General features: G+C 39.5%; 1 protein-coding gene across 1 annotated transcript in view; it reads right to left on the reverse strand.

Annotated features, from left to right (window-relative positions):
- Nucleotides 1-15,635, reverse strand: part of LOC143171911 (chromodomain-helicase-DNA-binding protein 1-like) — a 77,224-nt gene that overhangs the window by 21,460 nt on the left and 40,129 nt on the right. The window contains exons 10-18 of the mRNA XM_076361092.1: nt 13,730-13,908; nt 13,120-13,247; nt 12,812-13,028; nt 12,098-12,187; nt 11,056-11,246; nt 9,784-9,972; nt 9,450-9,612; nt 7,608-7,760; nt 6,960-7,031 (exon numbers count right to left, since the gene is read on the reverse strand). Coding sequence (XP_076217207.1) covers nt 6,960-7,031; nt 7,608-7,760; nt 9,450-9,612; nt 9,784-9,972; nt 11,056-11,246; nt 12,098-12,187; nt 12,812-13,028; nt 13,120-13,247; nt 13,730-13,908 — 1,382 coding nt within the window. The remainder of the gene's footprint in view (nt 1-6,959; nt 7,032-7,607; nt 7,761-9,449; nt 9,613-9,783; nt 9,973-11,055; nt 11,247-12,097; nt 12,188-12,811; nt 13,029-13,119; nt 13,248-13,729; nt 13,909-15,635) is intronic.

Here is a 15,635-nt window from a genome sequence, read left to right on the forward strand (position 1 = left end):
TCTCATACTGCGTGTGTTGTTGTACAAGCATTTCAGATGTGCTCCTGAGCCCTCTGTGCTCCCAGGAGCAGTGTAAATGTTCCCACTAGCATTGCCACCCTCAGGTGATGCCATGCCAAATCTTGGCTTACCTGCTGCAATCCTGCTGGTATCCCCTTTCCCCATCGATTCTAGTTTAAAGCTCTCTAGATCAGTATGTTGTGGGTTAACCCACATAGGCAGCTAAGCACCATGCAGCCACTCGATCACTTCTCCCCCACACCCCCAGTGGGACAGGGGAAGAGGAAAGGAAGACTAAAAGCAAGGAAACTTGGGGGTCGAGATAAAAATTGTTTAATAAGCAAAGGAGAAGTGGAAAAAGAGAGAAAGAAAAGAAAACAAAACAAACGATGCAAAGGCAATCACTCACCACCTCCCATGGGTAGGACTGATGTCCAGCCAGTTCTCGAGCAAAAGATGGCTAACCTCCCTAAACCCCCTCTTTTCCCTTTTTATTGCTGAGCATGACATTATATGGCATGGATTATCTCTTTGGTTAGTTCGGGTCATCTGCCTGGTTATGTCCCCTCCCAACCTCTTGCGCACTGTGGGAATGGGAGTCTCACTAACGGACATTCCTGAGTTTGATTTTAATGAGCAAACACTGCACCACCTGGCATGACAAGGCACTTAAGCAGTAAATAACGGAGAAAGGAATGTGCAGTTGAAAGGAGAAAAACAAGATAAAGACCATGAAGGCATTTCGCATGATCAGAAAGAACGGGCCAATCTGCTAGAGCATAGATGCGCGTGAACACAAGGCTGTAACCTATCTGCAAGCTGCAGGTAGCGTGTGTCCATAGTAGTTAACTATATAAGCCCTGTTATAAGTGTAAATAAAGGAGAATGACCATACTCATATTGAGATCTGTCATTACTCCGGAATCGCAACTCCCGCTCCGTCGTCGACACTGAACAAAGGGAAACTCCGACATCTGGTAGCAGAGGATGGTTCGGCGCGCATCTTCGAGACTGCGGTAAGAGCAGCGAGAGAAGGGGAGCGGGAGAAAAGCGGCTGGGAGTTGTACTATCCCGATGATCGGAGGGGGATAAGATAACGGAGCAGTCTGGCCAACTGCCTCCCAGTGAGCGACCGCTATCATGGAAATAGAGGCGGCAGCTGTGTTGCTCGTAAGCATCCTCTCCAAGAGAGGGATCGAGACAACGGTAAAACAATTATGTACGTTGATTAAATTAGGACAACGTTGGGGACATTTTAAGGACAGTCAAACTATTTTTTCTGACCTTGAGTGGCGAGAGCTTGGCAATACTATGTGGGAGCAGACTATCACGGGGGACGAAAAGTCAAAGAAGGAGATTAAAACAGTGCGGGAACTATGGAGGTCTGTGTTAGAGACTTTAAAAGCCATGAAAGCTGAAAGAAAGGTGGCTTGTGCAGCCACTCAAATGCTAGCCCCAGAACCCTTGCCTGATAGACCGAAGAATACAACATCTGGACTGTTTCGGTTCTTTGGGCCGTCTGCAGTCCGAGGTATGTCGGGTACCCCCAAACGAACTGCCTTGGAAGCCAAGTATAGTGTTCTGGGGGGTGACGGCGCTTCTGAACTGCTTGAAACGTACCCTCCGCTTACGGACTGCAAAGATGCAGAAACTAGCGGTAACGGGACCCCTCTTTCACCTGAGGCGGTCGCGGAAGAGCGACGACCCGGGGAGGAGGAGCGGCTAGCTCCGTTAACCCCTCCATGGCCAACAGCCCCGCCTCTAGGAGTCTCTTCAGGTGCGTCTACTCCGCCACAGGGTGACAGCAAAGAACAGAGTATGGCTGGGACTAATGAGCTCCTGAAGAAGGTAGTGCAACAGTTACAGGACTTAACAATTACAGCCCAGAGGGGAGGGATGGAGCACCTGTCCGGGGCATCAGGGGAATCCCTACCCCCTTGCCTCTCTGGACCACCAGCGACGGTTCAGCCCAGACGCTGGAGCGAAGTGGCTAGAGACGCTATGCTGGACGGGCAGTGGCAAGCGGCATCCAGCTTGGGGGCGAGTGCTTTTCCTGTGCTGCAAGAGAATAACGGCAATAAGTGGGCACCTCACGATTGGAAAATCCTACAGCAAGCAAAAAACACTGTGTCCCAGTATGGGATAAAATCAGAAGCTTCACGTCAAATTGTAATCTGGATTTTTTCGGCTGACCTGATGTGCCCTGCTGACTGCCAAAACCTTATGAGGCTTTTATTGTCACCTACGCAGTATTTGTTGTGGGGGTCGGAATGGTCACGGCAGGCGGCAAGTGCTGCGGCACAGCATCAAACGCAGGGGGATCCCCTCTATGGGATTACCGCGGAAATGATAACGGGGACGGGAAGGTTTAATGATATTAATGCTCAGTTGGTTTTTCCTATTGCTTTGTTGCAGTTGTCTGCCAAACTGGTGCTAGATGCCTTTTTAGCCTTACCCGGTTCGTCCACTCCATCCTTTCGTTCTGTACAGCAAGGTGCCACTGAAGCGTATAGTCATTTTGTCGATCGCTTGTGGGGGGCGATACGTGGGGGAGAAAAAAAAAAAAAAAAAAAAAAAAAGAGAGAGAGAGAGAGAAAAAAGAGAGAAAAAAAAAAAAACCCCAACAAACAAAAAAAACAAAAACAAAGAGTGCCTATGGTGTGTACCGTGAGTATTGTGTCAGTTTTACCATTGTGATAAGAAGTGGTGGGCCCGGTGCACGCGCGCACAAAGGTGGTGTGAAACTTGCTATCTGAAAGAAATAGTGCTGTATAGAATATTAATAACCACTGGACACAAAATACAGTCCACGAAACTGCCAAATTGATTATTGTTTGTAAAAAAAAACAAACAAACAAAAAAAACCCCCAAAAAAACAACAACAAAAAAAACAAAAAAACAAAAAAAGAAAGGCAATTCGCCTAGAAGACAAAATGTTGAGCCAGGCAGATGTGATCGTAATTGGGCTAATCTTAATACTCCCAGGGTCGGCAACTATACATCGCATTAACCCAAGGGAAAATATGTGGGTAACCTGGGCAAATAAAACAGGGCAGCCCGCGTTTTGCCTTTCCCTCGCCTCAGCAACTGAGCCGTTTAGGACTTGTTTGTTAGGTATGCCTGGATATAAGGAAGGTGACTTTGCCGGGTTCAGTAATGGCAGTTGTACTAATGTGACTGCAACTAGCAACTGTAGTGCTAACTTGATAAAAGGATTAAATCACTCGCTACCCTGGAATCCCCAGGAGTTGGAACTATTAGGGTCGATGCGAGTTGGAAATACATCTAAAAATTGGACTCAGACATGTTTTATATTTGGGGGACCCCTACAGACGGGTATCCACTTCTACCAGGCAAGAAATTGGACAGGGTGGACTAATGTCACCTCTCACGCATCTTACTACAAGTATCAGGATGCGGGCGATTTTTGTGGTACCAATGACAGTGGTAATAGCTATGCTTTAGGAGCGGCTGGAGCGGAAACAAAGGGAGGAATAGCAATCTGGAACAATGGTACCCCAAAGGCGTTGCCCCCACAGGTATTTTTAATATGTGGGGACAGGGCCTGGCAGGGTATCCCAGCAAATGCTGTAGGAGGGCCATGCTACTTAGGAAAATTGACCCTGCTGGCCCCGGGAGAAAATTGGTGGAAAACCATAACAAGAAAAGGGCAACAACAAAGACGAAAAAGAGCCGCCACGGGTCTTTCCCCAGACTGTCGTGATGACGTAATTCTGCCTAGCGACACCGAAAAAGTCTTCCTTTCACTATTTGTACCAGGCGCTGCAGCTGCGAGGGCCCTAAATGAGGTAGGGAAATTAGCTTGTTGGGCTAAAAAGCAGGCTGATATGACAACAGAGCTTATTGAAAAATTACTTGCAGATCAGGATACCTTCCATCATGCGATTTTACAGAATAGAGCTGCTATTGACTTTCTGTTATTAGCACAAGGACATGGGTGTGAGGATTTTGAAGGGATGTGTTGTATGAATCTGTCTGACCATGGGGAGTCAATCCACAAACAGCTACAATGGTTAAAGGACCACACCAAGAAGATTCAACAAGATCACGGGTTATTCGATACCTGGCTTAAGAATATATTTGGGGAACTGCCCTCTTGGATAATAAGTTTAATAAAAGAAAGCTTATGCATTTTAATTGTTATATTAGTAATAAGTATATGCTCTTGTATAATTTTTAGCTGTGTGAAGAAAGCAATTATGAAAATTGTTAATCAAGTCTGGGTTACTCAAAAACAAGAAGGGGGAATTGTGGAGGAGTGGCTGGTACAGCAGGGGCACGATCTAGTATCCCTGAGCAACCCATGTTTTTAACAGTAGCAGGGATATGCTGACAAAGACGGCTGGTGACCTTGACCATCCTTCCCTGAGCAGAAGAAGGAGCCTCGCCACGTGATGAACAACAACAGCGGAACAACACCCAGGATAAGGAGGAGGCACAGATCGGCGAGACCAGCCGGCAGCTACCAATGAGAAGGGTATTGTGAGTGCGTGGACAGCTGTGATTAACCAATTATAGGTTGTTATGAAGAGCATGCCCAGCCACCCCATCCGTTCCAATGAATGATGGGGGAGTGACCGGGGAGAAAGACCCCCTGGCTGCTGCGTTTGCAGACTTGCGGGTATCAGACAGCTCCTCCTCGTGGCTGGTTAAAAGGACTAGCCAAGCTAAGAGGGATATGTGTAATAGTATTTATATGCATTTTTGTTTTGTGTACCCTGTTTGTTGCAATGTATACGAAAAATGATTGAAAGATCGGTTTCAGCAGTGTTTCTAGTAAAACAAAAAGGGGGAGATGTGGGAATGGGAGTCTCACTAACGGACATTCCTGAGTTTGATTTTAATGAGCAAACACTGCACCACCTGGCATGACAAGGCACTTAAGCAGTAAATAACGGAGAAAGGAATGTGCAGTTGAAAGGAGAAAAACAAGATAAAGACCATGAAGGCATTTCGCATGATCAGAAAGAACGGGCCAATCTGCTAGAGCATAGATGCGCGTGAACACAAGGCTGTAACCTATCTGCAAGCTGCAGGTAGCGCGTGTCCATAGTAGATAACTATATAAGCCTTGTTATAAGTGTAAATAAAGGAGAATGACCATACTCATATTGAGATCTGTCATTACTCCGGAATCGCAACTCCCGCTCCGTCGTCGACACTGAACAAAGGGAAACTCCGACAGCGCACCTCCCAATCTATTCACTGGGGGGGGCAGAGTAAGAAATAGAGAAAGCCTTGACACTATGCAAACACTGTTCAGCAACAGCTAACACACTGGTGTGTTATTATTGTTTTTGTCACAAATCTAAAACACAGCACCATACAAGTTGCTATGAAGACAATTAACTCCAGCCCAGCCAGACCCAGTATAAGTATAAAGCAAACTGATATCAATTTCTCTTGTGAACAGTTATTGACTTATCCGTGGTTTAAAGGAAGCAGCATCCTAGAAGATGAGCAAAAGCCACTTGGGGAGAAAAAACCCAAGCAAAACACTGGCCAAAAGTACAAAACCCTTTGTTGTTAAAGCCTCGTGTGTGTACAAGTCCCTCTTTTTTTTTTGTTAAGAAAATTGAAGTGTTCTGCTGGGGTCAATGCTCTTCCAACGTATTCATAAACAATATGAAAATGAGATGAGCAATGAGGTGACAAAGTTTGCAGATGATACGGAGTTATTCAGGGACAACTACAAAGGACTACAGAAGGATCTTATGAGACAGGCAATAAAAAAGCATATGAAATTAAAGATAACATGAAATAGGAAATAAATTTGAGTTTTAAATACAGTGAAAGATAATAGCAAGCCATTACTGCTCAGGAATGAGTCCTTGGAGTTGTCATAGATATTTCCATTAATACCTTAGTTCAGTAATAGCAAAAAAAAAAAGTATGAAGTTTTATTGATTATTAGTAAAGAAATAGAGAATAAAACAGGAAACAATTTTATTGCTGCACAACTCCATAGTTTGCCTCCATTCTTGAATACTATGTGATGTTTGGATCCCCCTTCATCTTAAAAACTGTACAGTACAACTACAAGGATTCCAGAAAAAGGCAATGGTGTCTGTACTAGAAATTTAAAACAGAACTAACTTTTGCATTTAACAAACATCTGAAGTTTATGTTATGAAATTAAGTCCTTCCTCCTCAACCGTAGCAGAAACATAAGCTCAGCAGCAACTGACAAATGCTATGCTTCTATTACTGAAAAACCCCATCAGTGTAGGACAAAAGACCTAAGGTTATCAAAGGTATGGAATGGCTTCCATAGTAGGAAACCTAAATAAAACTAGGAATCTTAAGTGGTACACAAACAATGGCTAGAAATCAGTTCTTCAGTTTCTTCCAGGGCAAGGAAATAAGAGGCAAAAAATGAAGATAACAGAAGCCAGATTTAAAGCTATTAAAGATAGTTTTTCTTCATGCAAGGATATACACAACTTAATTCTGCCCATTGCCTAAGTAGGTTTTTGATGTCAAAAGCTTGTGTAAAAGTTCAGTGCTCCTGTAAAAATTGAAGGATTAAGTCCTACACAACAAAATAAATTAAATTCTTCAGTTTTTATACAGTACTTAAAATTACTTTGATAAAGAGCACTGACAAAAATCTAAAAATATAACTATGTAGTTATATTAGTTAAACACCATTTTCATAAATTCTATGTTTCCTATTGAATCTCCTCCTAGTTTTGGGGGTGTTTTTTTGTGTGTGTTTGTTTTGGTGGATTTTTTTTTTGGTTGTGGATTTGTGGGGGGTTTTTTTTGTTTGTTAATAGTTGTAAACCTTATAGTCTAGGCAATAACAACAGAATTTCAACATAATACATCCCTCATTTTATTCTATCTTCAATTTTTGTGTAATATTTGTTATATTTCTTGGGAAAAAAAAATAAAGCTGAGTAGATTAAAAAAACAACCACCCACTAATACCATACCTCTGATCCTTCTGCATTAAAATGATCCAGGGCTTGTTTCCTCAATTCCCCTTTTATTGATCCATCAAGTCTCTAAAGAGATTGAATAATACAGTTAAAAAGGAACTCCTACTATATTCTAATTGGAGCAACTTGAATTCTCAATTGCCAAAACAATTGAGGGGGGAATAAGAGTAATGTAACACTTCATCTTTCTAATTCATCAGTTTCATTTCAAAATACTATTTAGCATACAGTAATTACCAGTCTTTTCCTGTACTTAAAATTAAACTTTCATAAATCATAGAATCACAGAATCATAGAATAGTTTGGGTTGGAAGGGACCTCTAAAGGTCATCTAGTCCAACCCCCCTGCTGTGGGCAGGGACATCTTCAACTAGATCAGGTTGCCCAGAGCCCCGTCCAACCTGACCTTGAATGTTTCCAGGGATGGGGCATCCACCACCTCTCTGGGCAACCTGTGCCAGTGTTTCACCACCCTCAGCGTAAAAAATTTCTTCCTTGTATCTAGTCTAGATCTACCCCCCTATAGTTTAAAGCCATTCCCCCTTGTTCTGTCGCAAGAAATCTTTCTACAAACAGGACACTTTTCTTAAGATAAAGTGGTAAAGATCAAGGCTTCTTGGCTACTACCAGCACAATTCTTACCTGAAAGGGAAACTGACGATACTTCAAATACTCTGCTAGGATGTCTAGCATCCTCACCATCTGAGAGAAAATCAGTACTCTGTTGCCACGTTCTCGTAGACGAATCAGTAGCTTGTCAAGAAGGATTAGTTTCCCACTGCTACGTATTAAATGCTACAAGAAAACATGTATTGCAAAATAAGTTCACCTCAACACTAATATACACTGCAGATGGTTAGACATTCATTAACTGAACATGAAAGTTTAATAAGTATTTAGTCAGTCCTGATCTTGTAAAAACTCATTATAAAAGCATTAAGTACTCTAACTGAAATCAACAGGAGTACTGACTAGCGTGTTTTTCAAATAAATGCATTTCTCAGCTCTGGCTCATAAAACAGCATCTTAACATTTCATTAAAATATTAAGTAAATATTGAGTTAGAGCAGTTACAGTGTAGACTCAAGTTCTTTTCTACCAAATCAACAACAACAGACTACCTGACTACCTTAGTACTACTTGCTCCTCACTTTCTGTCTTTTGAACAGAAAGAAGCATTGCTACTTGATCCTCTAAGTATTTTTAAACAATGCCTAATCAGTCAAGTTTCTCAGGCAAGATAAAAGTGAGAGGAATCTTGTTTGTAGAGGTCAACAGGCTTTAGCTAGGTTACAACGTTAAGCCTTCTCAGCTCCAGTGGGAACAACAAGAACAGAAACTCAGGTGCATGCTGAATTTAATGTTGAAAACATTAGGCCTCATTAGCTGAAGAGGCTCAGGATAGAATTTTGGGGAATAAAAAATTTGGAGTTACGTGCTTTTATTCTTTATGCCAGAAATGAGAAGGATGTATCATTCATAATTAGAGCTAACAAAGCTTATTCAGATGAGCCAACGAAATCATTGTTACAAGTATGCAATTATTAGCAATAATGGCTGAACAGTTCTGATGAGTTTAATTATAAATTTAAGTAGTTAGAGTGTGCCAAGTTGCAAATCAAACACTGTTTAGCTTTGATACGCACTTTATAATATAAAATAGCTTGTGCAGTGACAGCTTGTGATTTCAATCTAGTAGTTTTGGGAAAGTATTTAAATTATGAACTTCAAAGCTTACAGAAAAAAAACCCTGATCTTTAGAAACATTTATGTTGTTATAAACGGCATCAATTATAACAGTCCTTTTATTTGTTGCTGTGGTTCTCAACAGTTTTCCTACAAAGATTAGGTAACCTTTACAAAAAAAACAAACTATAAACCCACAACACAATCACAGACCATCTTTGGTAGTGATGCTATAATTGCTTTCATTTATAACAACAACAAAACCAGACTAAGCTTTAGATGTTTATTATTTTTATTTCCTTTCACTTTGGTTGTTTGAAGGCATGCAGAGAACAGTGTTTGATTACAAAAAAGCTTAAAGAGATTCTGCAGATTACTTTCTGCTATCACATGGATTGTTGGTGTACCACTGCCAGTCACATGCATTTGCATTTATATTCAATTTACCTGTTTATTTAACTGCTTTATTTTAATCTGGGTTTAAAATATGTCTTAAGTTTATTTAGTCTGAAAATACACAGACTATTTAAAACTATTTCCTTTTTATTTTGATCATAATTCAAGCCAGGGATATTTTATTTAGTATTGATCTCTCTATTATTCAGTTCTAGTTAAGAAACAAACAAACAAAAATAATCAATTCACTTACCTGTAAAACCCAGGATGCACATTTAATAGAGAACTTGTTCTTTCTTAATATACTTTAATAAGAACTAATAAATTGCCAGAACACTATAAAATTACTGCGTGCATATTAGAGATGTAAAAACACTTAAAACAACAACAAAAAGGTATTACCTGTAAGGCCTCCTGTTTATTATAGAATTCATTATCATCCGGTGGTTTAATGAGGTAGCAATGGTTACAACACTTCTTGAGTTCCATCATGATGTTCAAAAAGCCTGAGGTACTGCCTTTTGAACCTTTACTCAGGGCTTTATAATTCCTGGTTAAAATCCACCTATGATATAGAATGTGCAATGGAAGTAATTTCTAACCATTTGTGGAAATATGAAGGATGTAAGCTCTCAAAATATCAGTTCAAATTGCATTATGAGAACTATTACATTTCAGTAATTTTTATATAGACATATCATTAAAATAGCAGGAATTAAAAAGTGTCATTACTTACTTGTAATATTGCTTCTGCAATGCACTCATTTCCATCCTCAAAATTTGTTCAACCTTAGCAGGTAAAGACTTTTCTACATCTTTTTTAACTCTTCTGAGTAGAAATGGTTCAAGTTCTTTGTGAAGACTTGCATAACCAAACTCTCTCCCTTTGCCGTGCTCCTCTTCAAAATCTTCCCAGGAAGAAAACCTTCAACATAAGAAAGAATAAAGGTAAAATAGTGACATACCATGAACACAGACACACAAAGACCATAAATATACCACATGCGCACAAACACATATGGACTTCGTCCCCACTCCCCTCTGTTTTATTTAATAAGTTTCTGAATTTGCATCTCACAAGAAATTCCAAATATTTTGTCTGCAAATAGGAGAATGGAAATTTCCAAACACTTTTGCAGAATGAAAATTCAAAACAAACTACTGAATTTTAATTTATCCAGTGAAAACCCAACATTTTGCTTTTCTGCATGGAAACCCAGGTAGAAGGTTGCAGAAATTCCATTATATTTCTCAAGAGCAGAATGAAAAAATAGTTGTATAGCTGGAGGAAGTGCAAGAGAACAGACCACTTCACATACTTTTTGCAGCTTTTATGGACTAGCTGAAATGTAATTATCCTCTGGTATGTGCTAACAGACTAAGAGAATGGACTTTGTGATCAAATGAAGAATAGGTGCCAGACAACAACCTTAGTGGCTTTGCTTGTAAGGTTCTGAAGAAATCAATGCAATGCATAGCTCCGAAACTAATTGGAGCTACAGTGCTTTGTATTTACAAGATATCCAAAAGGAACATGTGCTCTTATTTATCTCAGATATAAAAAGAGGTCAGTATAGAATAACGTCAATACAGTAAACCTATTCTATGCAAACCGTAAGGGCAAATTGGCTGCCTGACTGACTACTGGATATCAGGCATTGTGGTACAATCTTGTTTTCATTCATGGTACTAACACAGAAAAGAAGACATCCTCAGCACCATTCTATTTCCCTAGAGTAAATCCATGTGATTTTCCTTTTAGATTAAGATGAAGCGTCTTTTCAGGGTTCTGAGCCATACATCAATCCATTTTTTTGTGGACTGCTAAAACAGAAAAAGTGACAACTGCTACCAAAACAATTTATCAAGAGCAGCATGAAAAATATGTGCATCCATTTTATATAAAATATTTAAACTATTTCACAATGCAATTCTTTATTGATTCTCCAATCACTACAATATTCCGCTGTAAGAAACTTGACCACAAAAAAAAAATCACATTCCTTACTTTTCTGGCATGATGAAGTGCAGCAAAGACCAAAGCTCTTTGAGGGAGTTTTGCAGAGGGGTTCCAGTAATAAGAAGACGATGATTAGACTTAAAGTCTATTAAAGTCTTGTACAGAAGGGAATCATCATTTTTTAAACGATGAGCTTCGTCAACTCCTATAAATACCCAATTCAGACCACCAAGGAATGACTTAAAGAAATTGGGGGGGGGGGGAAGACATTATACAAGTTAATATATTATGCAATTTCTGACATTTTACATGAGGTTATATATACACCATCACTCCTTTTATTTTAATAACAAATGGACACCTATATATTTTTAATATTAATTATGGTTTTTATGTTTGCTGGATTCAATAAAAGGCTATGCAGGCATCCCAAGTTTAAAAGGAAAGTATAATCCAAGTTTATACTTGGGGGGGAGGAGGAAGGCAAAAAGCTGATCTATAAATTTTCAATTGACAAAAAAAAAAATCCACTATTGACTCTCTTCTTTCCAGCATGTACAAACAAATGAAATAGCCAACAAGCAGAACTTTTTAAATTAATTAAAATTTTCATATGCTGTTATGATTAACAATAACTCTATGTGCTACCATCATGAAGAGAGTAGTAATATACATATATATAATACTGCACACACAAATACAAAGATAAAACATGGGATTTCGGAGTTGTGAATCACAGGTGTTTGGGGCTAGGGGTTGGTTTGTTTTTTCAGTTCCTGGATGATGGTCTACAGGAAAGTAGAGATTTTGAGATGCGAAGAAATTACTACAGTAATGTGAAGCTCAAGCAAACTGAAGAAAAAGAAGTTTTACCCACTCGATGGGGGGGGGAGGGAGGGGGCAGAAAGCCTCACCACACATACATAAAATCTAAAAGTGCTTAAAGAAAACTTCACTGTCATACTTCCAAGAGTAAAGCTGTCATACTCCCCATCCATTTAATGGCCCAGAACCCAAATATGTGCCAACTCTAAAGGAGTTTTACATTCCACAAATTATTTTATCTCCCTGAAGAAGTAAGTGTGATTACCTTATCCTTCAGCAAAATTTCATAAGTTGTTAGAAGTATATTAAATTTTAATCGCTTGGTCTGTGGATGCATCCATTCATGAGTTCTTATCTACAAGAAGAATCAAGTGAACTATAAGCTAGAGAAAAATGGTCTTATTGATCGGGATGACTTCAGGTACTACAGCAATAAAGATGTTAAGTGACACAAGAATCTGATCATGAAAAAGGAACATAACACGTGAAGCTTTTTTTTTTTAAAGTTATTAAACAGTGGTGGTGGGGGTGTTTGTTGTTTTTTGTTTGGTTGGGTTTTTTGTGGATTTTTTTTTTGTGTGTGTGGTTTTTGGTTTTTTTGTGGTTTGTTTTTTTTTTTTAAACTTTAATGGATAAGGTTACTTACATTCCTCCTTTCAGAAAACAAATTAAGATTATGTCTGTCTGGCTTAAATATTTATTTTATGCACCTAAATAATCACATGACAAAAGACAATTTATTTTCAAATGCAAGGTTGCATTTTTAATCCTTTTTATTATTAAGCAGGAATGAAATCTTTCACATACATTTATATCAGATCAAAATTTATGCTTTTAATTTGCATTTTAAACACATACAATGTTTCAAATAAGTATTTGCTCATTCCTAATCAAAATATTGGAGATTAGCATAAGACAGGAACATGAAGTGAGTCTTGTTTACCACTAATCTTTTTCAATGATACAAAGAAATACTCACCATATTTCTGCTATTTATATCTCCTAAGTAAACCACAGCATTCATCTGAGGAGCCCAAGTTTGAATCTCTCTTTGCCAAGATGTCAAGGTAGAAAGTGGCACGACTAGCAAGAAAGGCCCATACAGTTGATGTTCGTGAAACAGGTAGTTCAGAAAAGAAATTGTTTGTATTGTTTTACCCAGACCCATTTCATCTGCAAGAATACAACTATTCCCTCTAAAAAAAAATTAAAATAAATAAATAAATAAATAAATTTATAAATGCGTTCAAATTAAAAACAGCAAGACTAATTTAAGACTATACTTACTTGCACCACGAGTGAGCAAGCCAGTTCAGTCCATTTAACTGATAATCTCTTAACTCTAAACTCTCATGTCCTCCAATATAAGATGGTTGCTTCTTTAGTGCAACAAACCTCGGCCTCTGTTTTAGAATCTGTCAAAAGCAAATTGAGCATCAGTCCTACTACTTACTGAAGTTACCAAAATGTCTTCTTACAGAAACAAAGTAGCAGTAGGAATCTGTTTGGTCACCAAGTCTAGTCTTTGTTCATCACAGACACCTAGGCCATATAACAATATCAACCCATTTGCAAGCTAAAATTAGTTTGACTGCTGATCTAAATTCCACAACAGAAGTGAATGAACTCATTCACAAAGGTTACTTTTAAAACAAATTAAAGTACTAAAAAATTCCATCTTTGAATGGCAATAAAATAAATAGGGAACAAATATCTACAAAAGGCTATTCTTAATAGTGATACTTGCTACATATATAAATATAGCTATCATTATTACTGTTCTGGACAACATTCAAAAAATATTTTATAATATGCATCTTATTTCTGGATGCATAAAATACATCAACTTTTTTTTTATTATCGCAATTGTATAAAGCCATTGAAAATACACACTCACCTTGCAGTCCTTAAATGGAGTGGTCTTGGATTGATTTCTGCTAAAATACTCATCAATACACACCTGAAATTTTTTGGCAATGAGAGCACCATCTTCCCAGCTACATTCTGAGTAAGGTAGACCTTGCCATTTGCAATAGTAATCTGGATAACCAGCTGCTGATTTCTGATTTGAATGAGCTGCAGAAATGCATCAGAGAGACCAGATCAGTATTTTCCTTCTGTATTTTAAGAAAGAACTCATTTTAGGTGGTAAGACAACATGAACTAGTTTCACAGCAAAGACAGTATGACAACTTTTCTCTTCATCAGAGATTTTGTTTTGCCTTGTTAGGGATATTAATAACCTAAATTTCTTAAATATAAATTCAACATGCAAGCAATAAACTTTTGTCCTGGTTCCGGCAGGGATAGAGTTAATTTCCTTCCAAGTAGCTGGTACAATGCTGTGTTTTGGATTTAGGATGAGAACAAAGTTGATAACACACCAATGTTTTAGTTGTTGCTAGGTAATGCTTACACTAGCCAAGGACTTTTTAGTTTCCCATGCTCTACCGACTGAGAAGGCTGCAGGTGCACAAGAAGCTGGGAGGGGGCACAGCCAAACTGGCCAAAGGGACATTCCATACCATGTGACGTCATGCGCAGTACATAAACTGGGGAAAGCTGGCCGGGGGCGCCGCTGCTCGGGGACTGGCTGGGCATCGGTTGGCGGGTGGTGAGCAATTGTACTGTGCATCACTTGCTTTGTGTATTATTATCATATTATTATTATTATCATTTTATTTCAATTATTAAACTGTTTTTATCTCAACCCACGAGTTTTTTCTCACTTGTGCTCTTCCAATTCTCTCCCCCATCCCACCGGGGTCAGGGGGGAGTGAGCGAGCGGCTGTGTGGTGCTCAGTTGCCGACTGAGGTTAAACCACGACAGTCCTTTTTGGCGCCCAACGTGGGGCACGAAGGGTTTGAGATAATAACAGATTAACCGGAGTGTGTTAAGGAACTTATATCTGTTAATAGTTGTGGGTCACAATGTTGGTTGCTCTGTTCTCGATATTGATTTGTGTAATCTGCATCGTGCTCTTTTTCCTGCTGTACATGTTAAAGATTGGTGTTGGTTTTTGCAGTTTGCTGTGGTTTGCAGTGAGTAGTGATGTCTCGCTTGTGAGGTTTGTTTTTAGAACACTGACCTTGACCTTAGTGTGGTATGTAAGTTTCGCAATGAAGCTGTTACTGTACCACGGATACCATTTCGTGGAGACAGCTAGCAATTACAGTGACTTTTCTGAGAGTTTTTTTACGGAGGAAATACAGAATGGCAGCGTCACTACCTTCTTCTATGATGTTTCCTCCTTCATTACAGTAACTTTTCAGTATTTTGAACAGCCTTGGGTAGTTAAGATACTTCTATTGGTACTTCTTGGGAATATTGTTTCGGTTTTGTCTAAAGTTGGTAAGCAATTTAAGAATATCATCAAGAGATCTGCCCCAAGGCTGAGTAGTTATGAGTGTCAGGGTGTGTGGGACAAGATGGGCAAGTACCTAGGCCAATGGGCACCCCCAGTGTTTTGGAATTTCACCCCTGAGCAAGTGCAGAATCCTGAAAAGTTAGTAGAATATTTGGACAAAGTATGCTGTCACCCTGGCAACTCCAGAGAGATGCAGATCATTGCAACGTGCTGGGGCCTGGCCCATGCCTACCGAGCCCTGTTCAACACCATTCAGTACCCTCAAAGGGAAGAGAAGGTCTTTGGATCTGACGGTAAAACGACACGCCCTGCGGCCACTCAGACCCGGGCAACACGCCCTGTGGCTGAACCAAAGAACCAGCCTGTGCCGGTATCAGTCGCCCCTGTACACAAAGAAGAAATCTTGGAAGCAGAAGTCGGCTCGTTTACTAAGGG

Source organism: Aptenodytes patagonicus, chromosome W (genome assembly GCF_965638725.1).
Source record: "Aptenodytes patagonicus chromosome W, bAptPat1.pri.cur, whole genome shotgun sequence".
Classification (NCBI taxonomy): Eukaryota; Metazoa; Chordata; class Aves; order Sphenisciformes; family Spheniscidae; genus Aptenodytes; species Aptenodytes patagonicus.